General features: G+C 47.5%; 2 protein-coding genes across 3 annotated transcripts in view; both read left to right on the top strand.

Moving 5' to 3' along the window:
• Positions 1–19,268, top strand: part of shtn3 (shootin 3) — a 34,966-nt gene extending 15,698 nt beyond the window's left edge. Inside the window, exons 3-17 of one of the 2 annotated variants that reach the window (XM_034690890.1) lie at positions 252–346; positions 746–914; positions 2,271–2,368; positions 2,459–2,540; positions 2,687–2,781; positions 5,116–5,262; positions 7,400–7,553; positions 11,735–11,912; positions 12,000–12,070; positions 12,169–12,266; positions 12,755–12,772; positions 13,034–13,099; positions 15,089–15,323; positions 15,611–15,878; positions 16,551–19,268. In XM_034690890.1, the coding sequence (XP_034546781.1) occupies positions 252–346; positions 746–914; positions 2,271–2,368; positions 2,459–2,540; positions 2,687–2,781; positions 5,116–5,262; positions 7,400–7,553; positions 11,735–11,912; positions 12,000–12,070; positions 12,169–12,266; positions 12,755–12,772; positions 13,034–13,099; positions 15,089–15,323; positions 15,611–15,878; positions 16,551–16,686 (1,910 nt within the window). In that variant the 3' untranslated portion in view covers positions 16,687–19,268. The remainder of the gene's footprint in view (positions 1–251; positions 347–745; positions 915–2,270; positions 2,369–2,458; positions 2,541–2,686; positions 2,782–5,115; positions 5,263–7,399; positions 7,554–11,734; positions 11,913–11,999; positions 12,071–12,168; positions 12,267–12,754; positions 12,773–13,033; positions 13,100–15,088; positions 15,324–15,610; positions 15,879–16,550) is intronic. The other variant, XM_034690891.1, reaches the window with a different exon arrangement.
• Positions 19,269–19,682: 414 nt separating this feature from the next.
• thoc3 (THO complex 3) lies at positions 19,683–25,760 on the top strand. Its single transcript, XM_034690506.1, has 6 exons — positions 19,683–19,953; positions 21,192–21,348; positions 21,705–21,909; positions 24,203–24,364; positions 24,452–24,552; positions 25,319–25,760. The coding sequence occupies exons 1-6, from the start codon at positions 19,774–19,776 to the stop codon at positions 25,480–25,482; spliced, it is 969 nt and encodes a 322-aa protein (XP_034546397.1). The 5' UTR covers positions 19,683–19,773; the 3' UTR covers positions 25,483–25,760.

Genomic DNA, 25,760 nt, shown 5'->3' with positions numbered 1-25,760 from the left:
GTGACGGTATTTTGATTTGCTTGATTTAAATAATAATGCCATGAACACAAAAAGAAGGGCTGCATTGCACTTTTACAACGGTCCCTGAATGCACCTGCAGAGACCGTCAGTTCATGGCTCTCTGAAATGAATCTCTGATGACAAGGAGTTCATCAAAACTTTCTGTCTGTGTGTGTGTGTGTGTGTGTGTGTGTGTGTGTGTGTGTGTGTGTGTGTGTGTGTGTGTGTGTGTGTGTGTGTCCTCCCCACAGTGTCTCAGATGGTGATTGAGGAGGTGAGCGTCCTGCAGACTCAGCTGGAGATTGAGAAGTCGTGCCGAGAGAATGCAGAGGCCCTGGCCACAAAGGTCAGACCCACACACACACACACACACACACACACACACACACACAGACACACACACACACGCAAGCACGCACACACACACACACACACACACACACACACACACACAGACACACACACACACGCAAGCACGCACGCACGCACGCACACACACACACACACACACACACACACAGGTTTAATAATCAATACAATACGATTAGCATTATCAGGGTCCAGCTGGCATTAGCAGGAGAGCAGGGTGAACAGCTGAGTCAGGATGACGCAGCACAGACTCTCTTTGACTTCTTTTCCTGTCAGCAGAAACTTTGAACTTCTAGATTCACAAAATAATTCAGCCCAGCATGTTCCTGTTACCTTGACTACCATTGTTGCTAATGCTGTGACCTTTGACCTCCAGCTGAACTGTGAGAACAGGAAGCTGAAATACTTGAGCATGTCGTCTCGCCCGTGTTTGGACGAGCTTCTACCGAGCATCTCCGACTGCATCGCGCTGGAGGCGGACTCAGACGCAGACACAGCCGAGGGAAGCCCTGACAACTTCACACAGTACCATCAGCAAGTTAAAGGTACAGTACACAACACAGTACCATCAGCAAGTTAAAGGTACAGTACACAACACAGTACCATCAGCAAGTTAAAGGTACAGTACACAACACAGTACCATCAGCAAGTTAAAGGTACAGTACGCAACACAGTACCATCAGCAAGTTAAAGGTACAGTACACAACACAGTACCATCAGCAAGTTAAAGGTACAGTACACAACACAGTACCATCAGCAAGTTAAAGGTACAGTACGCAACACAGTACCATCAGCAAGTTAAAGGTACAGTACACAACACAGTACCATCAGCAAGTTAAAGGTACAGTACACAACACAGTACCATCAGCAAGTTAAAGGTACAGTACACAACACAGTACCATCAGCAAGTTAAAGGAACAGTACGCAACACAGTACCATCAGCAAGTTAAAGGTACAGTACACGACACAGTACCATCAGCAAGTTAAAGGTACAGTACACGACACAGTACCATCAGCAAGTTAAAGGTACAGTACACGACACAGTACCATCAGCAAGTTAAAGGTACAGTACACGACACAGTACCATCAGCAAGTTAAAGGTACAGTACACAACACAGTACCATCAGCAAGTTAAAGGTACAGTACACAACACAGTACCATCAGCAAGTTAAAGGTACAGTACACGACACAGTACCATCAGCAAGTTAAAGGTACAGTACACAACACAGTACCATCAGCAAGTTAAAGGTACAGTACACAACACAGTACCATCAGCAAGTTAAAGGTACAGTACACGACACAGTACCATCAGCAAGTTAAAGGTACAGTACACGACACAGTACCATCAGCAAGTTAAAGGTACAGTACACAACACAGTACCATCAGCAAGTTAAAGGTACAGTACACGACACAGTACCATCAGCAAGTTAAAGGTACAGTACACGACACAGTACCATCAGCAAGTTAAAGGTACAGTACACGACACAGTACCATCAGCAAGTTAAAGGTACAGTACATGACACAGTACCATCAGCAAATTAAAGGTACAGTACACGACACAGTACCATCAGCAAGTTAAAGGTACAGTACGCAACACAGTACCATCAGCAAGTTAAAGGTACAGTACACGACACAGTACCATCAGCAAGTTAAAGGTACAGTACACAACTCGGTACCATCAGCAGGTTAAAGGTACAGTACGCAGTATTACTAATGTTATTCAGTATACCTATCCCTTAATGTCCCTGTGAGAGCTTAAGCAGGGCAGTTTACGTTCACTAAACAGGAAGAAGTATAAAAGATATTATTTTCATATTTGGGTTCATTCATACGTATGTTTTGGTTTGAGTGATCTCAAGGCTTTCCCTTGAAGAACTTATTTTCATATCTTGTTTCCTCAGAGCTGAGGGAGACGGTGAGCAGCTTATTGGAGGAGAAGAAGAATTTCGTGTGCCAGATTCACGAACAGCAGAGACGGATAGAAGAGCTGACGTCACAGGTGAGCAGAGAGACGATGAAATGAAAGTCAAATGCGAATGAATACTGATGGCTGATTTATATTATTTGAATTGTCTTCCACTCTTTACAGTCAGAGAAGGATCAGGCCGAGATGAAGGAGCTTCGGGAAACTGTTGAGCAACAAAGTAAAACCATCAAGAGATTCAACCGAGGTGAGTCCCACACAGCAGAAACTCTGAGGCTCAAACCAGCGTGACTTTGTGAGGTGATCTTTTTGAAGTAAGGTGGATGAAATTAAAGTCAGATCAATTCTGTTAGGGTTAGATCTCTCTAAAGTACCCCGTCTCTGTCTCTGTAGTGTCCATGATGGCGGCTCAGGAGTACGATGGGATGAAGGAGCAGCTGGACTTGGAGCAGAGCCTCAGAGTGAAAGCTGAGACGTATGCACACGAGGTAAAGACAGATTCACAACGCATGCTTCCTCTGTACCAAAAACAAACAAGTAGGAAGCCAGATCCGACCATGTGTCATCCCTCTGCACGGTTTAATGTTGATGGACGTAGAATGACCGGAGTCACAGACTTCTTTACAACATTTCTTTAAAGTGTGACGAAACGTATCCACCATGGAAGCAGCTGCTGCTGCTGTCCTGCCTGATAAACACTGACCTGCATTGCTGTGTTGGTAATTGATGTGTGATTAATGAAACTGATTAATGACATGTCCTGAATCTGCTGTTTACTGACCGGAAAAGTGAAAGGCCTGCAGGATGAAAACAGACCGACAGACCGACAGACAGGCTGAGAGGATGAGCAATGGAAATGTGGAAATAGAGATCCTGCTGGTTTTTTAACCTCCCTCTCCTCCCTCTCCTCCCTCTCCTCCCTCTCCTCCCTCTCCTCCATCTCCTCCTCCTCCTCCTCCTCCACGTCCTCCTCTCCTCCTCCTCCTCCTCCCTCTCCTCCCTCTCCTCCATCTCCTCCTCCTCCTCCTCCTCCACGTCCTCCTCTCCTCCTCCTCCTCCTCCCTCTCCTCCCTCTCCTCCTCCTCCTCCTCCTCCTCCTCCTCCTCCTCCTCCTCCTCCTCCACGTCCTCCTCTCCTCCTCTCCTCCCTCTCCTCCCTCTCCTCCTCCTCCTCCTCGTCCTCCTCTCCTCCTCCTCCCTCTATTACTCCCCCCCTTCCTCTTCCTTCTCCTCCTCCTCTCCTCCTCCTCCTCTCCTCCTCTCCTCCTCCTCCTCGTCCTCCTCCTCCTCCTCCTCCCTCTCCTCCTCCTCCTCCTCTCCTCTCCTCGTCCTCCTCCTCCTCCTCCTCCTCCTCCCTCTACTACTCCCCCTCTCCTCTCCTCTTCCTCCTCTTCCTCCCTCTCCTCTCCTCCTCTCCTCTCCTCTTCCTCCTCCTCCTCCTCCTCCTCCTCCTCTCCTCCTCCTCCTCTCCTCCTCCTCCTCCTCCTCCTCATCCTCCCTCTCCTCCTCATCCTCCTCCTCCTCCTCCTCTCCTCTCCTCTTCTCCCTCTCCTCCTCCTCCTCTCCTCCTCCTCCTCTCCTCTCCTCTTCCTCCTCCTCCTCCTCCTCCCTCTCCTCCTCCTCCTCCTCTCCTCCTCTCCTCCTCCTCCTCCTCTTCCTCCTCCTCCTCCTCCTCCTCCTCCTCCTCCTCCTCCTCCTCCTCCTCCTCCTCCTCCTCTCCTCTTCCTCCTCCTCCTCCTCCTCTACTCCTCCTCTCCTCCTCCTCCTCCTCCTCTTCCTCCTCCTCCTCCTCCTCCTCCTCCTCCTCCTCCTCCTCCTCCTCTTCCTCCTCCTCTTCCTCCTCCTCTTCCTCCTCCTCCTCCCTCTCCTCCTTCTACTCCTCTCCTCCTTCTCCTCCTCTCCTCCTCCTCCTCCTCCTCTCCTCCTCCTCCTCCTCTCCTCCTCCTCCTCCTCCTCCTCCTCCTCCTCCTCTCCTCCTCTCCTCCTCCTCCTCCTCTCCTCTTCCTCCTCCTCCTCCTCCTCCTCCCTCTCCTCTTCCTCCTCCTCTTCCTCCTCCTCCTCCCTCTCCTCCTCTCCTCCTTCGCCTCCTCTCCTCCTCTCCTCCTTCTCCTCCTCTCCTCCTCCTCTTCCTCTCTCCTCCTCTCCTCTTCCTCTTCTCTCCTCCTCCTCTTCCTCTCTCCTCCTCCTCCTCCCTCTCCTCTTCCTCCTCTCCTCCTCCTCCTCCCTCTCCTCTTCCTCCTCTCCTCCACCTCCTCCCTCTCCTCTTCCTCCTCTCCTCCTCCTCCTCCTCCCTCTCCTCTTCCTCCTCCTCTTCTCCTCCTCCTCCCTCTCCTCCTCTCCTCCTTCTCCTCCTCTCCTCCTCTCCTCCTTCTCCTCCTCTCCTCCTCCTCTTCTCCTCTCCTCTTCCTCCTCCTCCTCCTCCTCCTCTTCCTCCTCTCCTCCTCCTCCTCCCTCTCCTCTTCCTCCTCTCCTCCTCCTCCTCCTCCCTCTCCTCTTCCTCCTCCTCCTCCTCCCTCTCCTCCTCCTCCTCTCCTCCTCTCCTCCTCCTCCTCGTCCTCCTCCTCTCCTCCTCCTCCTCCTCCCTCTCCTCCTCCTCCTCCTCTCCTCCTCCTCCTCCCCTCCTCCTCCTCTCCTCCTCTCCTCCTCCTCCTCGTCCTCCTCCTCCTCCTCTCCTCCTCCTCCTCCTCCCTCTCCTCCTCCTCCTCCTCTCCTCCTCCTCCTCCCTCTCCTCCTCTCCTCCTCCTCTCCTCTCTTCCTCCTCGTCCTCCTCCTCTCCTCCTCCTCCTCCCTCTCCTCCTCCTCCTCCTCCTTCTCCTCCTGTAGATGCTGGTGAAGCAGAAGGAGGCGAACAGGCAGAGCATGCTCCTGCTGCAGAGTGCTGAGCCCAGCGTTCAGCTGCTGAATGCTCTGGAGGACGTCGCTGCCGTCACCAAAACCCTGGAGGAGGAGCGTCTGCAGCATCAGCAGAAGGTAACTACAAACACTTCAGCCTGTTGTCTGGAAGCTGCTCTTCATCATCCGGGCAGAGCTGATGGCTGTTTGACTGACAGGAAGAGCAAGGCACTGAGTCATCATGGGCCCCTCTTAACCAACTAGCTGTGTTAAAGGAACACGCAATACAACAAGATGGAACAGAATGGATCAGATCAGAATGGAACAGATCAGATCAGAATGGAACAGATCAGAATGGAACAGATCAGATCAGAATGGAACAGATCAGAATGGAACAGATCAGATCAGAATGGAACAGATCAGAATGGAACAGATCAGATCAGATCAGAATGGAACAGATCAGATCAGAATGGAACAGATCAGAATGGAACAGATCAGAATGGATCAGAACAGAACAGAATGGAACAGATCAGATCAGAATGGAACAGATCAGATCAGAATGGAACAGATCAGAATGGAACAGATCAGAATGGATCAGATCAGAACAGAATGGAACAGATCAGAACAGAATGGAACAGATCAGAATGGAACAGATCAGAACAGAATGGAACAGATCAGATCAGAATGGAACCGATCAGAATGGAACCGATCAGAATGGAACCGATCAGAATGGAACAGATCAGAATGGAACAGATCAGAATGGAACAGATCAGAACGGAACAGATCAGAATGAAACAGATCAGAATGGAACAGATCAGATCAGAATGGAACAGATCAGAATGAAACAGATCAGAATGGAACAGATCAGATCAGAATGGAACAGATCAGAATGAAACAGATCAGAATGGAACAGATCAGAATGGAACAGATCAGAATGGAACAGATCAGAACGGAACAGATCAGAATGAAACAGATCAGAATGGAACAGATCAGATCAGAATGGAACAGATCAGAATGAAACAGATCAGAATGGAACAGATCAGATCAGAATGGAACAGATCAGAATGAAACAGATCAGAATGGAACAGAATAGATCAGAACAGATCAGAATGGAACAGATCAGAATGAAACAGATCAGAATGGAACAGATCAGAATGGAACAGATCAGAATGGAACAGATCAGAATGGAACAGATCAGAATGGAACAGATCAGAACGGAACAGATCAGAATGAAACAGATCAGAATGGAACAGATCAGATCAGAATGGAACAGATCAGAATGAAACAGATCAGAATGGAACAGATCAGATCAGAATGGAACAGATCAGAATGAAACAGATCAGAATGAAACAGATCAGAATGAAACAGATCAGAATGGAACAGATCAGATCAGAATGGAACAGATCAGAATGAAACAGATCAGAATGGAACAGAATAGATCAGAACAGATCAGAATGGAACAGATCAGAATGGAACAGATCAGAATGGAACAGATCAGAATGGAACAGATCAGAATGGAACAGATCAGAATGGAATGGTAGTTTAGGGTAAAGTAGAGGAGAGAAAGACGGTGCAGGACAGGGTTGAGAAAGAAGGGAAAGAAGGGTGAACTACAATTATTCAGGGTAGAGAAGAGAAGTAAAACTTATTGCACAGAGGTGTAGAGTAGTTAAAGGCAGGGAGTTGGGTTAGGGAACAGGAGGGATGGGTGGAGTAGGGAACAGGAGGGATGGGTGGAGTAGGGAACAGGAGGGATGGGTGGAGTAGGGAACAGGAGGGATGGGTGGAGTAGGGAACAGGAGGGGTGGGTGGAGTAGGGTACAGGAGGGATGGGTGGAGTAGGGAACAGGAGGGATGGGTGGAGTAGGGTACAGAAGGGATGGGTGGAGTAGGGTACAGGAGGGATGGGTGGAGTAGGGTATAGGAGGGATGGGTGGAGTACAGTACAGGAGGGATGGGTGGAGTACGGTACAGGAGGGGTGGGTGGAGTAGGGTACAGGAGGGATGGGTGGAGTACGGTACAGGAGGGATGGGTGGAGTAGAATAGAGTGGAATAGAAGAAGACTTTAGTGCCGTATGAATGTGTACAGCAAAGTACGGATACACTAAATGCAGCTTTAAATACAACTGAAACCAAATGACCGGATGTCATACTGTGTGTGTGTGTGTGTGTGTGTGTGTGTGTGTGTGTGTGTGTGTGTGTGTGTGTGTGTGTGTGTCTGTGTGTGTGTGTGTGTGTGTGTGTGTGTGTGTGTGTGTGTAATTGTGGTTGTAGGTGGAGAGCCTGGAGGCCCAGCTGGAGCAGAGCTGTGTGAAGAAGCAGCTGGAGGCTCTGCAGAGGCAGCTGGAGCTGCTGGAGGAGGAGAAAAAAGAGGTGGAGGGACGAGTGGAGCAGGCAGAGAAGAAGAACGTGGAGCTGCAGAGTAGAGGTGGGCGGAGGTGTAGACACACACACACACAGACACACACACACACACACACACAAACACACACACACACGCAAACACACACACAAACACACACACACACACACACACACACACACACACACACACACACACACTCACTCACTCACTCACACACAGAGAAAAGCAGGTGGGGCTCTTCAGTTGGATGCTGACATGGGCACAGGAAACACAAATTCACTGCATAGCAACAGGAAACGCTGGCTCCTGATTGGCTGACAAGCATCTTCCTGAATATGTGTTACACCTAACAGAACACTGAGCTGTATGAGACGCTGCTCCTGATAGAGCAGAGGATGGACTGCTCCTGATAGAGCAGAGGATGGACTGCTCCTGATAGAGCAGAGGATGGACTGCTCCTGATAGAGGAGAGGATGGACTGCTCCTGATAGAGGAGAGGATGGACTGCTCCTGATAGAGGAGAGGATGGACTGCTCCTGATAGAGGAGAGGATGGACTGCTCCTGATAGAGGAGAGGATGGACTGCTCCTGATAGAGGAGAGGATGGACTGCTCCTGATAGAGGAGAGGATGGACTGCTCCTGATAGAGGAGAGGATGGACTGCTCCTGATAGAGCAGAGGATGGACTGCTCCTGATAGAGGAGAGGATGGACTGCTCCTGATAGAGGAGAGGATGGACTGCTTCTGATAGAGCACAGGATGGACTGCTCCTGATAGAGGAGAGGATGGACTGCTCCTGACAGAGCAGAGGATGGACTGCTCCTGATAGAGGAGAGGATGGACTGCTCCTGATAGAGGAGAGGATGGACTGCTCCTGATAGAGGAGAGGATGGTCTGCTCCTGATAGAGGAGAGGATGGACTGCTCCTGATAGAGCAGAGGATGGACTGCTCCTGATAGAGGAGAGGATGGACTGCTCCTGATAGAGGAGAGGATGGACTGCTCCTGATAGAGCAGAGGATGGACTGCTCCTGATAGAGGAGAGGATGGACTGCTCCTGACAGAGCAGAGGATGGACTGCTCCTGATAGAGGAGAGGATGGACTGCTCCTGATAGAGGAGAGGATGGACTGCTCCTGATAGAGCAGAGGATGGACTGCTCCTGATAGAGCAGAGGATGGACTGCTCCTGATAGAGGAGAGGATGGACTGCTCCTGATAGAGGAGAGGATGGACTGCTCCTGATAGAGCAGAGGATGGACTGCTCCTGATAGAGGAGAGGATGGACTGCTTCTGATAGAGCACAGGATGGACTGCTCCTGATAGAGGAGAGGATGGACTGCTCCTGACAGAGCAGAGGATGGACTGCTCCTGATAGAGGAGAGGATGGACTGCTCCTGATAGAGGAGAGGATGGACTGCTCCTGATAGAGGAGAGGATGGTCTGCTCCTGATAGAGGAGAGGATGGACTGCTCCTGATAGAGCAGAGGATGGACTGCTCCTGATAGAGGAGAGGATGGACTGCTCCTGATAGAGGAGAGGATGGACTGCTCCTGATAGAGGAGAGGATGGACTGCTCCTGACAGAGCAGAGGATGGACTGCTCCTGATAGAGGAGAGGATGGACTGCTCCTGATAGAGGAAAGGATGGACTGCTCCTGACAGAGCAGAGGATGGACTGCTCCTGATAGAGGAGAGGATGGACTGCTCGTGACAGAGCAGAGGATGGACTCTGTGTGTTATTGATATTGATCCTAAAAGAGGAAGTTTGATATCTGCATTACAAAATTAAAAATAGATTGTTGTTCTGATGGAGCTGCAACACAAAGTCTGATCAGTTCTGTGGGTGGTTTTAAAGTCCTGTGTACCTGAAGTCTACCATTTCAACCGCTCCAATATTGGGAATTAAATTTATTTTCAAACTTGATTCCTATTTTTAATATTTTGGGTCTGAGTAGATCGCACACAAGCCGCAAAAAAAGCTCCAATGGCTGATTTATTCATGAGCAGGGAGCCGGTGTCAGGATGCAAGCTGTGGGGTGATGAGGTGGCGTTCCTTTGACCTTTAACCTCACAGCAGCGTTTTGAGTTTTAGTAGTTTGAGTATGCTTCAAAGTAGGGGAAAGAAGCTGGACCTGACAAACGTCTCGAGGTTCTGGGCAGCAGCAGTGGTGTGACGTTGGGGTCCAAACAGAATGATTTCAGTCATTCTTCATTTAGATGAAGGAAGCTATCCTGTCTCCGGGATATCAAGGACTGAATGGCTCACAGCTAACCCTAACACACAGCTTGTGTAATCAAATTTAATCAGTCAGATTTTAAGAATTGAGGGAGACGTAGATCTGTGTATTTTATTTTTATTTATTAGTTTATTTGACAGGGGCCATGCAATACAAAAACTGTCAAGTCAGAGTTAGCTATAAGCTAATTTTCATCTGTGGTCCCTGGGCAGGAAGATGTTAACAAATGTACAATACAAACGAAAAAAATAAAAAAATAAAAAAAAAATAAACATACTAGCATTTAAAACAATACATAGACTACTCAACACAGTCCATCACTAATAATAATAATAGTATCGTCTGCATATCAGGGGAACAAGATGTTGTGAGTCTGAACGTTTCTTCCTCATGAGAGCAGAAAGACTGAAGATGAGCTTCCATCAAAGTAGTGAATTATCTGTTTGAGATTTAGGAACGAACCCCGTCAAGAAGGGATCCGGAGATGCTGACCCAGAAAGACAGACGGTCTATATGGACCATTTTGAAGGCCTCAGTGGGATCACGCCTCTGAACTTATAGTATAAATGTGCCGAGGCGTTATGGTGGAACCACGTTATCCTACGATTACAGAATTACGAGAAAAGAAATGACGGCCATTCTTTGAAACGTTTGTTGATGTTTGAGAAAACGGGAAAAAACACCGTTACAATGTTTTTGGGTTATAATCATAGACTGTAAAAAATATGGACGTAGTATCCGTGACGTCACCCATCTGTTCCTGAGCGCTGTTTTGAAGCAAATCGACGGCGGCAGCCATATTGGTAATGCGGAACTCAACTAGGCAGAGTGTGACGTAGTGTGAGTCTCTTAGCCAATGGCTGTGTGTTCCCGACCGGGAGTCACGTCAGTCATGTCCTTATTTGGGCAAAACTCATAATCTTAATATCTTCTTAACCGTCACGTTAGAAAAAAATTCATCCCTGTACAGTGTGTGCCATTAGAGAGATTAGCGTTGTAGGGCCAAGCCGTTTTTTGAACCAGGCTGTAAACATGTTTATTAATGCTGCAAAGATCGTCTTTTTCCCATTCATATCTATGTGGTTTCCGGTGTTTCTGCAGCCTCAAGCGGATTTTCGATGTATTGCAGTTTATATCACTTCCGCATTGGCTTCATCGTTTGAGACCGGAGTTTGCCGCTTGGTTATAATTGAAAAAACAGGAAAACAAACTTTCTCATTTATTAACATCCTGTGATTAAATCATCTGTTCACACCCTGACCACAGAAAGGACAACATTTAAAAGAGTCAACTCTGGAACCCAGTTTTAAAAGTTTGAGTTTTCAGCGTCCCAAAAACCCGACCAAAACGCAACAAACACTTCCCCGTTTGAACACGGTCCGTAGGAAACAGATTTTTGTGCCGTCGTCTGACACTAAAGATATTCTGGTAAACAACTTCAATTAAAAAAAGATCTCCCCTTCACAAAAAGGTCATTAAAAATACCAAACTGAGTCTGTTGGTGGCAAATCAAACACTTTAACTGATGCTTTACTGGAGCATTTTGTGTTTGTTTAGACCTTTAAAGATGTAAATAAAAGTACTCCCATTGAGGGAAAATATTTAAAGATGCTCCAAGAGTCTTTCCTCACCGTAAACACGTCTTCTTTTTATTTCTCTGTTGCCTAACTCAGACCACCGCCCCATCTGCTGCAGGAATCCGGCACACATGCAGAATGTCTCCCTGCATGAAACATGGCGTCTGTGTGTGCTTTTAAGTGGGTCACATGAATTCAGGGCCAAAACCACCAACTGACTTTGACCAGGAGCCGTTTAATCAGACAATAAAAACAGAGGCGTCTTTCATTGGCGCTGTGTGACAAAGATAGGGTGCAGGGTAAGAGTGTTCACTCTGGAGGGAAACTGAAGGATCTCCCTCTTTTCGGGTTCCTGCAGAGGAAGAGAGCGATCAGAGGAGACGATGTGCGATGGAGGGAAGATAATTGTTCCTATTGTTTTCTCTCTGCAGTCCACGAGCTCCAGGAGGAGTACCAGAAGAGTGCAGCCATCACAACCAGCACAGGACCCCCTCCCCCTGAACCTGGTGTCGCCCCACCTCCTGCCCCTCCCCCGCAGCCACCTCCTCCTCCTCCCCCTCCCCCGCCACCCCCTCCTCCTCCTCCACCCTCGAGATGTAACCCCCTCAGGTGAGGATGCATGCTACGAATGTTTCTGTTGTCACTGTCCTACGATGAAGTCAGTACCTGAGGTTATCCTCCCTCGCCGTCTCTCAGCTCTCTGATCGCCATCATGAGGAAGTCGTCTAAAGGATCCAAAGCCTCTGTGAAAGCCGAGCAGCCTGCAGGTGAGCCTACCCGGACCATTTTATATTAGCTGTTAATGTACATTCATTAAAAACAGCTGTTATGTCAGAGTTTGAGCTCACGCTTTCTCTCCCTGTAGCTGGAGACGACGACGTGAAGGTGAAGGCGGTGAACGAAATGATGGAAAGGATCAAACATGGCGTCGTCCTGCGACCAGTTAAGAGCCAGGACAGCAAGGTGAGGAAGACACGGACCGACGAAGAGCTTTAAAGGATGTTTCAGTTTATTGTTTAAAATTTTATAAGAACTAGAGTTTCAGAGTGTCAGCTTGAAACAGAAACTCCCAGGGATCGTTAATAAAATGGAGGCTGTCAAGCAAAGAGATTTAGAGCTCCCCCTGCTGACTGGCTGCAGTATGGGCCGTAAACTCTCCCATGGTTCAATTAGAAAAAATATTAAAATATTTTCTTCACAATTAAAGAAAAATATTTTCTCTCTGTTCTCTCATCTCTCTGTCTTTTCTCTCTGTTCTCTCATCTCTCTGTCTTTTCTCTCTGTTCTCTCATCTCTCTGTCTTTTCTCTCTGTTCTCTCCTCCCTCTGTTCTCTCCTCCCTCTGTTCTCTCATCTCTCTTTTCTCTCCTCCCTCTGTTCTCTCATCCCTCTGTTCTCTCCTCCCTCTGTTCTCTCCTCCCTCTGTTCTCTCCGTCTCCTTTGTGCCTCCAGAGAGCAGCAGCAGTAAAAGTGAGTATATTGACGTTTGCATCAATCTTGTCTGATGTGAAGTCACTGACTCCTCCCTGACCCCACTGACCCAACACACACACACACACACACACACACACACACACACACACACACACACACACTGCAAGTGGACCCTCTGAGTGAATCAGTTAAATTCACTTTAACTTCCATTGTAAATAACCTCTTGTTTCTGAGATGCTTCATGTTTCCAAAGTTCTTTTTTTTTCATGTTTAAATGATTTGTGTTTTCTTCTGTAGCCGCCTCCCGTCTGTGAGGAGAAGCAGCCGCAGGAGAGCGCCATGGAGGAGCTGAAAGGCATCCTGGTAAAATATTATTCATCAGTTTTGTTTGAGAGATGTAGAGAGGTTCTGTTAGAGAGGTTCTGTTAGAGAGGTTCTGTTAGAGAGGTTCTGTACAGAGGTTCTGTACAGAGGTTCTGTTAGAGAGGTTCCTAAGAGAGGTTCTGTTAGAGAGGTTCTTTAGAGAGGTTCTGTTAGAGAGGTTCTGTTAGAGAGGTTCCTTAGAGAGGTTCTGTTAGAGAGGTTCTTTAGAGAGGTTCTGTTAGAGAGGTTCCTAAGAGAGGTTCTGTTAGAGAGGTTCTTTAGAGAGGTTCTGTTAGAGAGGTTCTGTTAGAGAGGTTCCTTAGAGAGGTTCTGTTAGAGAGGTTCTGTTAGAGAGGTTCTGTTAGAGAGGTTCCTTAGAGAGGTTCCTTAGAGAGGTTCTGTAGAGAGGTTCTGTTAGAGAGGTTCCTTAGAGAGGTTCTGTTAGAGAGGTTCTGTTAGAGAGGTTCTGTTAGAGAGGTTCCTTAGAGAGGTTCTGTAGAGAGGTTCTGTTAGAGAGGTTCCTTAGAGAGGTTCTGTAGAGAGGTTCTGTAGAGAGGTTCTGTTAGAGAGGTTCCCAAGAGAGGTTCCTAAGAGAGGTTCTGTTAGAGAGGTTCTGTAGAGAGGTTCTGTTAGAGAGGTTCTGTTAGAGAGGTTCTGTTAGAGAGGTTCTGTAGAGAGGTTCTGTAGAGAGGTTCCTAAGAGAGGTTCTGTTAGAGAGGTTCTGTAGAGAGGTTCTGTTAGAGAGGTTCTGTAGAGAGGTTCTGTTAGAGAGGTTCTGTACAGAGGTTCTGTACAGAGGTTCTGTTAGAGAGGTTCCTAAGAGAGGTTCTGTTAGAGAGGTTCTTTAGAGAGGTTCTGTTAGAGAGGTTCTGTTAGAGAGGTTCCTTAGAGAGGTTCTGTTAGAGAGGTTCTGTTAGAGAGGTTCTGTTAGAGAGGTTCCTTAGAGAGGTTCCTTAGAGAGGTTCTGTAGAGAGGTTCTGTTAGAGAGGTTCCTTAGAGAGGTTCTGTTAGAGAGGTTCTGTTAGAGAGGTTCTGTTAGAGAGGTTCCTTAGAGAGGTTCTGTAGAGAGGTTCTGTTAGAGAGGTTCCTTAGAGAGGTTCTGTAGAGAGGTTCTGTAGAGAGGTTCTGTTAGAGAGGTTCCCAAGAGAGGTTCCTAAGAGAGGTTCTGTTAGAGAGGTTCTGTAGAGAGGTTCTGTTAGAGAGGTTCTGTTAGAGAGGTTCTGTAGAGAGGTTCTGTAGAGAGGTTCCTAAGAGAGGTTCTGTTAGAGAGGTTCTGTAGAGAAGTTCTGTTAGAGAGGTTCCTTAGAGAGGTTCTGTAGAGAGGTTCTGTAGAGAGGTTCTGTTAGAGAGGTTCTGTTAGAGAGGTTCCTTAGAGAGGTTCTGTTAGAGAGGTTCTGTTAGAGAGGTTCTGTAGAGAGTTTCTGTAGAGAGGTTCTGTTAGAGAGGTTCTGTAGAGAGGTTCTGTTAGAGAGGTTCTGTACAGAGGTTCTGTTAGAGAGGTTCCTTAGAGAGGTTCTGTAGAGAGCTTCTGTAGAGAGGTTCTGTTAGAGAGGTTCTGTAGAGAGGTTCTGTTAGAGAGGTTCTGTAGAGAGGTTCTGTAGAGAGGTTCTGTTAGAGAGGTTCTGTAGAGAGGTTCTGTAGAGAGCTTCTGTAGAGAGGTTCTGTTAGAGAGGTTCTGTAGAGAGGTTCTGTAGAGAGGTTCTGTTAGAGAGGTTCTGTAGAGAGGTTCTGTAGAGAGCTTCTGTAGAGAGGTTCTGTTAGAGAGGTTCTGTAGAGAGGTTCTGTAGAGAGGTTCTGTTAGAGAGGTTCTGTAGAGAGGTTCTCTGGAGAGGTTCTGTAGAGAGGTTCTGTAGAGAGGTTCTGTTAGAGAGGTTCCTTAGAGAGGTTCCTTAGAGAGGTTCTGTAGAGAGGTTCTGTAGAGAGGTTCTGTTGAAAAGATGAAGCCAGACGCTTGCTGCCTCCATCAGTTCGTTTCTTTGTGTGTTACAGACGCAGAAGTCTAACAACATCACTGAGATATTGGCGCACAGACCAGAACCTCCAGTGTTGGGGAACAACAAGGTCCCTGCAGGGACGGGGGTTTTCTGCCTCCAGGAGACGGTGAAGCGCAGCCCCAGCCGAGGCTCTCAGGAGTCTGGGCCGTCGCCGCCTGGGAAGAAGGACAGCGAGCTTGAGGTCATCCTGAGACGCCGACGCAACAAGGCAGGAGAGGCTGGCTCTGGAGGTAAACACCAATCCTGTAGAGGTGAAGCTGCTGTGACTGAGTGTGTCCAGCAGAGGGCGCTCTGCACACAGAATAACCACTAACTGTGTAAGGAGGTCAGATTACTGCAGGCATGGATTTATCTGCTGCTCTGGGATTGATTGACCTTGTCTGGCAGTAAAAACAACACAGAGCTGCAGTTTACAGTCAGCAGAGAAGGAAGTTACAGAGTCTTTAATATTTCCCTGTCAAAATGGAAAATGAGTCTTTCAGTGTTTCAGCTGATTTTAAATATTTCTTGTCTCCAGATGAGCGGGAGGGCCAGATGAGCCACGTCTCCTCCACAGACAGTCTGAACGGGAGACGCACAAGCACTGACTCAGGCAAGGATCCTGAGGGGCCCAGGGTGAGCTCAGAGAGACGGGGGTCTGGACCGGGGCCCATCGTGGCCAGGAGGAAGAGCTCCGACACGGGCAAAGCCCCCAGGGTGGGCTCCTGGCAGGAGAGGAGGTCCTGCAGCTCGCTGTCTGAGAAAGAAACGGCAGAGTCTCCGGTCAGCAACGGCTGCATCAACAGGTGAGTCTGCAGGGACACGGACCAGGATCTCATTTACATCATAAACAAGTGCTTAATTTACACACAGAGCGCTGAGCAGAGAGAAGGAGGAGAGCTGAGCAGAGAGAGGGGCAGAGAGAGGGGCAGAGAGCTGAGCAGAGAGCTGAGCAGAGAGAGGGGCAGAGAGCTGAGCAGAGAGAGGGGCAGAGAGCTGAGCAGAGAGCTGAGTAGAGAGCTGAGCAGAGAGCTGACTGGCTGCAGTATAGGCCATAAACCCTGCCTCCAACATTATTCCAGTGGGAACATCGGTCAAACTATGAAAATCAAAATACACCTCAAAAAGGGTTTAAACGTCAGAGAGAGGGGAGGGGCAAACTCAATATATTTCTCAGATCCACCTTTACTCAGAATGACGTTTCTCTTGGAACTCTGAGGAAAAGGGAAGGACATAATCAGTGGCCCTAATCCTCTCCCAATATCAAAGTTTCGATTGACAGCAGTAGCTAGCACAGTAGCTAATCGAACCTTTTGTCATCTTTGGCTTTAAAAAGTGAAATCATGTACATTTCAGGCCGGGGTTAAAAAGAACAGGTATGATTAATATTAATTAAAATATGAATAAATACATGGTTTCATTGCTCAGGTGATGTTTATCTCTAAGATTGGCCGTGTCTTTGTGTCCCCGCTCCGCAGTGTGGAGGAGGACGATCAGAACGGGACTGAGAGGTGCGTCCAGTCCAACGGAGTCGAGCGTGCAGGACCCAAAGAGGACGCGCACGCCGCTGTCTGTGCCGGCCCGGTCAACGGCAGCACAGACGCTGAGTGCTAAGGTGGACTCTGAGGATCCACGGCTTGTTTCTGTAATGCATCTTATTGGCTGATGTGGAAGTGATGTCATCGCTCAGATCAGAAGGTGTAGGGTGTGATCACTCAGCTGCCGTTCTAATGATTAAAAAAAACTTACAAAAGTCACATGACTTACACGTTACTAAGAGGAGATTGGCTCCTGCACTCCTTTAACACACGCTAAACAAGCTGCATCAACGTGGCTGGATTATCATCCCCGGTTAACTCTTCAGAACATGCTTTTTGTGAACGCACCCTAACCTGCTAGGACTTTGTAGAAGCCCTGCATCGTCTAACTGACTGTCCCCCATCAGTCAGCGAGAGACTCTTCTCCTCAGCTTAAACTATCTGGAGTAAAAAGAATGAATCAGCCGAAGTTCAGGGATGAGCTCAGGAAGTAAATATCCAGAATTTACAGATACATTTTCACAGGTTAAAGAGTCTTTTTCTCACGCACGGGACGTATGCCTCCAGTCTAAAAATCTGCACCAAGTTCTAAAAACAAAGTGTAATGTTTAGAGCAGCTGTTACCAACCTGGAGTTTGTATTAATAGGACAGCTGTTTAAAATAATGTTGTTGGATCATTTCTTAAAAATGCATCAGAAAAGCAAAAAAGTCTGCAACGCCGTATCACCAAAACTTGTGTTTTTTCAAGGCAGCTTTATTTGTATAGCGCATTTCGTACACAAGGGCAACTCAATGTGCTTTACATTAAAAAGCAAAATACACAAAAGTAGTAGAAAAATGTTATACATCAATTTCAAACCTTGAAACTTCACTCTTAATATTTAATTTCTGCATAAAGTTCTTAATTTTTGATGAATTGACTTTAATGTTTCCATGTAATCTGACACTTGTAAGGATTTTAAACTCCAGTGGTTGCACAGTTCTTCCAGAGCATTATGTATTTCCTCTGAGCGTTGAAATCTCAGTAGAACTACGTGCAAGAGAAGCTAAACTACCGTGAAAAGATCACTCGTATTAAGAGTTTCAGGCTTCTACATTGGCTGATACACTGAGTTCGACTTGACCAGCTCCACATCAGAGTTCTTCTTAGGTGCAGAAAACAAACGTGTGGATCCTGGAGCAGCGCCGCATTGAACTGTACGAGGGAAGCTGCACTTTTTGCACAGAACCTCATTTTTTTCTTCAAACACTTCAACTTGTACAATGACTGCAAAGCTTTAGGTTGATGTTTCTTTTTCTCTGTTTGATGCACAAAGGATCTGTTAAATGCCACTTTGTGTCATCAGAAGGAATGCACTGTACTGTTTAGAATCCAGATCTTCTTCTGCTTCTCCTGCAACTAACCTCCTTCACGCTCCCAGGTGGAGGCTGCCTGATTACTGTGTGGCTGAGAGCTGTGTGTTAACTTCAGCTCCACTTGAGTCCCAGGTGTGCGGCCCCGGCTGCAGTTTGCAGGTATTTAGAGTATCTCATTCACGGACTTCCTCCATTCAGTCCGACCTCTTCCTGAGTCCAAAAGGAGCAAGGCTGAGTGAAACAACTTTGACATCCAGGGTTGAAATAAAAACGTCCAGAAAGCTTCTTGTACTTCTGCGGCTGAGGCTCCCGTTCAGGTTTCAGCGTGTCGACTATCAGTGTGTGCAGCGTGTGAGGGTGGAAATCTGACAAGTTTGGGATTAGGAATAAGACTTATAGAAGCCAAACAAGATGTTTGTGCGGTAACAGCAAAGACAGAAGCACTGTTCATATCCCATCGAACAGGAATGTCTCAGGGTCCGATGGGACGAGATGTGCACCCTAACTTGAAAGCCTTTTTTTTTTAAATCTCCTGGTTTGAAGAGCAGATACGAACAGCTTTAGGGAATGGGGTGCTTGTGTACGTTGTCTACCTCTCCACAGACACTAAACCTCCAAACCTCCACATCCTGACTTTAGTGGTGTGAAATCTCCTGAGATACTGTCCCTCCACCAGAGATGTCTTCCACACGCCTTCCTCCACTGAGTCCTTTACGCACACACTCTGAGACGCCCTCATTGTTTCACGAGCTCACCGTCACATCTCACCGTGCATTCCTTGACTTTCATTTTTAGGGCTTACTGTCTATATATAGCCTTCCTTACGTGTGATGCAACAAAAGGAACAGTTTTAAAAAGTATGCAATTACATAAGGCACATTTGTATGATGCTGTCACACCTTGTCATTCTTTCTTATAACACAGAATCACATTTAAAGGTGCATTTCTTTCCGTCTACTGGCTGTATCTAAATGAAATGCAAAGGACCAGGTGTGAGACTGTTAAGCTGCACATGAACAACCCATCAGAGTCGTTATTAATACCACAGGCCTGCAATGATGCATATCCAGGCCTAACCCAGGCCTTCAGACGACCTGCAGCTGGGTGATACGAAAACAGGTCTTTGTATTGTGTGGATAAAAAGTGAACTACTACTGAAGAAGGATTTTACTGTATCTGACAGAGTTTGCGTGACTATAGGTATCGTGTGTGTTTTTGGGATATAAATGGAGTGGTACAAAGTTTTTTAAACATGGATTTTCATTTTAGCATCACTTGAAATAAATTGCAATTCAAACTTGGATCAAGTGTTTTTATTTATTAAGAAAAAGCCACTGATGGAAAAGAAGAGTATCTGTTTAATAACATAACAGACTCATGAAGATGGTTCTGGTTTCAGCAATCAGTTTTATCTCTTTTCAGTGTATATATATATATATATATATATATATATATATATATATAAATATATATATACATATATAAATATATGTATATATATATAAACATATATATATAAAAATATATATATATATAGAGAGAGAGAGAGAGAGAGAGGGAGATAGATAGATAGATAGATAGATAGATAGATAGAGAGAGAGAGATAGATATAGATAGATATAGAGATAGATATAGATAGATAGAGATAGATATAGAGATATAGATAGATATAGATATATTGAATATATTGCCACATTCAACATGGCGGCGTCGTTGATGTCTATGACGCAGACCAGCAGGTGGCGGTAACGGTCGGTCGGTCGCATTTCAGACCGTCGCCGACCTATGACGTAGCAGAACTCCAAGATGGCGTCTCAGTATTTCGTGGAGATGCAGGAGAGTTTCAAGAACAACAATAAGAGCCGAGAGTTCCCGGCTCACACCGCCAAGGTCCACTCCGTGGCCTGGAGCTGCGACGGACGAAGACTCGCTTCCGGGTCCTTCGACAAAACCGCCAGTGTCTTCGTCCTGGAGAAAGACCGACTGGTGAGTCCATGAGGGGGGTCAGGGTTAGTCCAGGAAACAGACCGTCTGGTGAGTCCATGAGGGGGGTCAGGGTTAGTCCAGGAAACAGACCGTCTGGTGAGTCCATGAGGGGGTTCAGGGTTAGTCCAGGAAACAGACCGTCTGGTGAGTCCATGAGGGGGGTCAGGGTTAGTCCAGGAAACAGACCGTCTGGTGAGTCCATGAGGGGGTTCAGGGTTAGTCCAGGAAACAGACCGACTGGTGAGTCCATGAGGGGGGTCAGGGTTAGTCCAGGAAACAGACCGTCTGGTGAGTCCATGAGGGGGTTCAGGGTTAGTCCTGGAGAAAGACCGACTGGTGAGTCCATGAGGGGGTTCAGGGTTAGTCCTGGAGAAAGACCGACTGGTAAGTCCATGAGGGGGGTCAGGGTTAGTCCTGGAGAAAGACCGACTGGTGAGTCCATGAGGGGTCAGCATGCTGGGGTTAGTCTCAGCTGTGAATGGGTGAGGGTGCAGAGCTGTGAATGAATGAGGGTGCAGAGCTGTGAATGAGTGAGGGTGCAGAGCTGTGAATGAATGAGGGTGCAGAGCTATGAATGAATGAGGGTGCAGAGCTGTGAATGAGTGAGGGTGCAGAGCTGTGAATGAGTGAGGGTGCAGAGCTGTGAATAAGTGAGGGTGCAGAGCTGTGAATAAGTGAGGGTGCAGAGCTATGAATGAAGGAGGGTGCAGAGCTGTGAATGAATGAGGGTGCAGAGCTGTGATCAAGCTTTATATAGTAAACAGACCCTGACCCTCTAGAGGACATTCACCCTGTCATAAGTGTGATGTCTTTAAATGAGCATTAACAGTGAGATGTGGGGGTCCATTAGAGAGACTTCTTTAAGGAGTCCTGGATCAGCTGTTTTTAGGGTTAGCTAAGTCAGGGCTAATGTATGGTTAGCATGTTGTGACAGGGTGAGAGAGGACCCCTCATAGATTATCCCTGACATTAGTAACTCTAATATCATTATTTAATTTGGGTTTTAAAAACACACGTCCATATTTCATTAGCTGGCCTGTTATAAAGAAACATGTTTGCAGCATGGCAGCAGCGGGGGAGGCTTCTCGAGTGCTTGGGTCGTCTTAAAGAGACAGTAACATAATGAAGCTTCTTAAATAGGTTTTTAAAGACTCTAATTAAAGGTTATCTTTGAGCTGTGTAGCATTGCTCATCTGTAAGTCCACTCCATGTTAACTTTGTGTTTTTGTGTTCCCCAGGTGAAAGAGAATAACTACAGAGGTCACAGTGACAGTGTGGATCAGCTCTGCTGGCACCCCACCAACCCAGATCTGTTTGTCACCGCGTCCGGAGACAAGACCATCCGAATATGGGACGTCCGCACCACGAAGTGCATCGCCACTGTCATCACAAAAGGTGCATACGTAGTAAGAATTCTCCCTCTCTGCAGGAAAGTTTCTGGTGTTAATGTTGATGTTTTGAGAGTACAGAGAGGTGAGTAACACAGCAGTGATAAAAATAACACCAGAATAAAAGAACTTCTCTGGAAGTTATAATAACTGCAGACTTGCAGCCAGAAGCTTCACAGCAGGACTCCAGACACTAGTGTTCACAGTAACACGTTGTAGATGACACCTCCTACGTCTGACAGGATGGAGGAGCCACGCTCTCCTCCCCTCCGTCTAAAAGCAGTAAACTAAAGAGCTCACCATGGAACCTTTCAAACTGCTGAGCGCTCAATCCTGTGTTTTAAAAGTCTTCTTCTTTCAAAGGGGAGAACATCAACATCTGCTGGAGCCCGGACGGTCAGACCATCGCGGTCGGTAATAAAGACGACGTGGTGACCTTCATCGACGCGAAGACGCACCGCTCCAAGGCCGAGGAGCAGTTCAAGTTCGAGGTGAACGAGATCTCCTGGAACAACGACAACGACATGTTCTTCCTCACAAACGGCAACGGCTGCATCAACATCCTGAGGTACGTACAGAGGAGCCGCTGATTCAGCGCCACGCGGCTCTGCAAAAAACGCTCTGTGTGTTTTTCTCTTCCTGATTCTGCGCATTCATGAAAAGCTGTCCGAGTGCTGCGCTCACACTCGGACAGCTGCTGTGTGAAGCCACTACAAACTGAGGGTGTGATGTCACTTTGAGACGCAGAGGCTGACAGTCTGTCAGAAATACTGGATCAAGTTCCTCTCTCCTTCTCCGTGTGTTGAAACCAAGTTCAGATGTGTTGAAATCCTGCAGGATGTGTAGTAACTTCAAAACTTCAGAGTGTGGGTGGCCCACGTTGCCATGTTGCTGCACTTCTTTATGTGATGTTACTGCAGTTTCTCCCACACATGAACTCCTCTAGAGGTCTGACTCATTCATCTGTTTTAGGGAAAGGGAGCTGCTGACCATCGCAGGGTCTGCAGCGAAACAAATGTCCTCTTGTATTTTCAGATGTTCTGATAGGACTGCATGCTGTCAGGGCTTTAGTTCAGTCATTACCTAAGCAGCTCTATAACTGAGCCTCTGCATGCTTCAATCTGCTGCAGCTAACTGAGCCTCTGCATGCTTCAATCTGCTGCAGCTAACTGAGCCTCTGCAATGCTTCAATCTGCTGCAGCTAACTGAGCCTCTGCAATGCTTCAATCTGCTGCAGCTAACTGAGCCTCTGCATGCTTCAATCTGCTGCAGCTAACTGATCCTCTGTATGCTTCAATCTGCTGCAGCTAACTGAGCCTCTGCATGCTTCAATCTGCTGCAGCTAACTGAGCCTCCACATGCTTCAATCTGCTGCAGCTAACTGAGCCTCTGTATGCTTCAATCTGCTGCAGCTAACTGAGCCTCTGCAATGCTTCAATCTGCTGCAGCTAACTGAGCCTCTGCATGCTTCAATCTGCTGCAGTTAACTGAGCCTCTGTATGCTTCAATCTGCTGCAGCTAACTGAGCCTCTGCATGCTTCAATCTGCTGCAGCTAACTGAGCCTCCACATGCTTCAATCTGCTGCAGCTAACTGAGCCTCTGTATGCTTCAATCTGCTGCAGCTAACTGAGCCTCTGCAATGCTTCAATCTGCTGCAGCTAACTGAGCCTCCACATGCTTCAATCTGCTGCAGCTAACTGAGCCTCCACATGCTTCAATCTGCTGCAGCTAACTGAGCCTCTGCATGCTTCAATCTGCTGCAGCTAACTGAGCCTCTGCAATGCTTCAATCTGCTGCAGCTAACTGAGCCTCCACATGCTTCAATCTGCTGCAGCTAACTGAGCCTCCACATGCTTCAATCTGCTGCAGCTAACTGAGCCTCCACATGCTTCAATCTGCTGCAGCTAACTGAGCCTCTGCATGCTTCAATCTGCTGCAGCTAACTGAGCCTCTGTATGCTTCAATCTGCTGCAGCTAACTGAGCCTCTGTATGCTTCAATCTGCTGCAGCTAACTGAGCCTCCACATGCTTCAATCTACTGCAGCTAACTGAGCCTCTGCATGCTTCAATCTGCTGCAGCTAACTGAGCCTCCACATGCTTCAATCTGCTGCAGCTAACTGAGCCTCTGTATGCTTCAATCTGCTGCAGCTAACTGAGCCTCTGCATGCTTCAATCTGCTGCAGCTAACTGAGCCTCCACATGCTTCAATCTGCTGCAGCTAACTGAGCCTCTGCATGCTTCAATCTACTGCAGCTAACTGAGCCTCTGCATGCTTCAATCTGCTGCAGCTAACTGAGCCTCCACATGCTTCAATCTGCTGCAGCTAACTGAGCCTCTGTATGCTTCAATCTGCTGCAGCTAACTGAGCCTCTGCATGCTTCAATCTGCTGCAGCTAACTGAGCCTCTGCATGCTTCAATCTGCTGCAGCTAACTGAGCCTCTGCATGCTTCAATCTGCTGCAGCTAACTGAGCCTCCACATGCTTCAATCTGCTGCAGCTAACTGATACCCTAGTTCAGGGGTAAAGTTCCTGCAGTCGAAAAACGCCTTCTGTTGCTAAGGCAACACACAGGTATATTCCTGAGATCAAACCAGGCTGAATGAACTTTTTCAGGTTTCCCTGCATGTTTTTATTTGTGACTCCCCCGGCGTCGTCATGGTTTCCAGACGAACCCCCTCAGGCAGGACGAGCTTTCTTTACGAGGTTCGGGGTCATCACGCCTCTCCTCGCGTTTTAAAAGCAGGAGTCAAACCAAACGGAATGCACCGGGTGTCACCATCATGTTCTGACTTGTCTGCAGCACCATGTCCACACTGTTTGAGTCGCTGTGTATCAGAGCAGTGTTTGTTTGTTTGCAGTTATCCGGAGCTGAAGCCCATCCAGTCCATCAACGCTCACCCGTCAAACTGCATCTGTATCAAGTTCGACCCCACGGGGAAGTACTTTGCGACAGGAAGTGCGGACGCTCTGGTGTCACTGTGGGACGTGGATGAACTGGTGTGTGTTCGCTGCTTCTCCAGGTCAGTCCGTCCACTCTTTACATTGACCCTGTGAAATGTGATGACTTGATTTGTTCAAATATTAAATTCTGTGATATTAACATTCAGGTTGGACTGGCCAGTGAGGACGCTGAGCTTCAGCCATGATGGGAAGATGTTAGCCTCGGCCTCCGAGGATCACTTCATCGACATTGCTGAGGTGGAAACAGGTCAGTGTGATAGTGAGGCATCTTCAGAAGTGCCTCTAACTGAACTGTTGCTCTAAGTCTGATGAACTTTAGACTTTGAGCATCTTATTTTGGGCTTTTCATGCTCACTTGCTCACTTGAGAGGTATAGCATCATACATCCATGTCTGGTCAGAGCAGATGGAGCGGGACAGGAAGTCAGGTTTCACCAAAACCAAATGAAAACATCCGGTTAATTTTCAGAATAAAACACTCTGTGTTATCACCAGATCGTATTTCACTTAACTACAACAACAAACCAAAGTCATGATGAGCGGAGCCAGGCCTGGAGTCAACAGGTCAGAGGTTTTCAGAGGACCAGAAAGACAACATGGATGAGGAGAGGAGGAGGAGGAGAATCCTTGATTCAGGGATTACAGAAGGGGAAACCTCGGTCACATGACTCCAGCTGTCCGGAGGTCCTGCTCCGTGCTGCGTTCTGAAAACACAACCGGTGGGTGTTAACGGACGAGAGAGCACGGAGCCGGGCCGCAGCCTCTCCTCCACAGTGGATCTGTACGGGTTTGCTTGATGTTACTGTGAAACAGCAGCTGTAAAAAAACAAACCAAAGCAGTTCACCGTGTTTACTACTGATTGAGGAACAAATTGCTGCAGAGCAGAGCAGAGAGGACAGTGAGCTGAAAAAGAAGAGTAGTCCAGATAAATAAAGCCCGGCAAACAAACTGATATCTTTAGGAAACCTTTTATTTTTAGATTTTAAAACTTTTCCATTTCTTTACTGCTCCAGGTGAGAAGCTGTGGGAGGTTCAGTGTGATTCCCCGACCTTCACCGTCGCCTGGCATCCCAAGAGGCCGCTGCTCGCCTACGCCTGCGACGACAAGGAGGGCAAATATGACAACAACAGGGAGGCGGGAACCGTCAAACTGTTCGGTCTGCCCAACGACTCCTGAGACAGCTCGTGTTCTGATTAGTCATCAGGTGTGAGAGGAGAAAGGAAGCAGAATAAGAGCACAGAAACATCCTGTCAGGCCTTACATTTGTTTTGAGCTGCAAACTGCAGTTACCTTTTTCCACCAGCAGATGGCGCACCTCTCCTTACTGATATCCAGTACACAGCTGATTTCATCCTCTGCTTTGACAGACTGATACAAACCTCCCGGCGTTGTATCATATTGTTTATGTAACATATGCTTTGTTATTTTGATATTAAAATGTGTCATTTTCTTAA

This window comes from Notolabrus celidotus, chromosome 8, assembly GCF_009762535.1.
Source record: "Notolabrus celidotus isolate fNotCel1 chromosome 8, fNotCel1.pri, whole genome shotgun sequence".
Lineage (NCBI taxonomy): Eukaryota > Metazoa > Chordata > Actinopteri > Labriformes > Labridae > Notolabrus > Notolabrus celidotus.
The sequence above is the reverse complement of the archived record's forward strand: the minus strand, read 5'-3'. Positions and strand labels throughout refer to the sequence as shown.

Bases quoted from the DNA above. Each gene is read 5' to 3' on its own strand.
- thoc3 (XM_034690506.1), top strand. From the start codon at position 19,774: ATGGCGTCTCAGTATTTCGTGGAGATGCAGGAGAGTTTCAAGAACAAC. The intron at 21,910-24,202 runs GTACGTACAGAG...GTTTGTTTGCAG, and splicing joins GGCTGCATCAACATCCTGAG to TTATCCGGAGCTGAAGCCCA. The intron at 24,365-24,451 runs GTCAGTCCGTCC...ATTAACATTCAG, and splicing joins TGTGTTCGCTGCTTCTCCAG to GTTGGACTGGCCAGTGAGGA.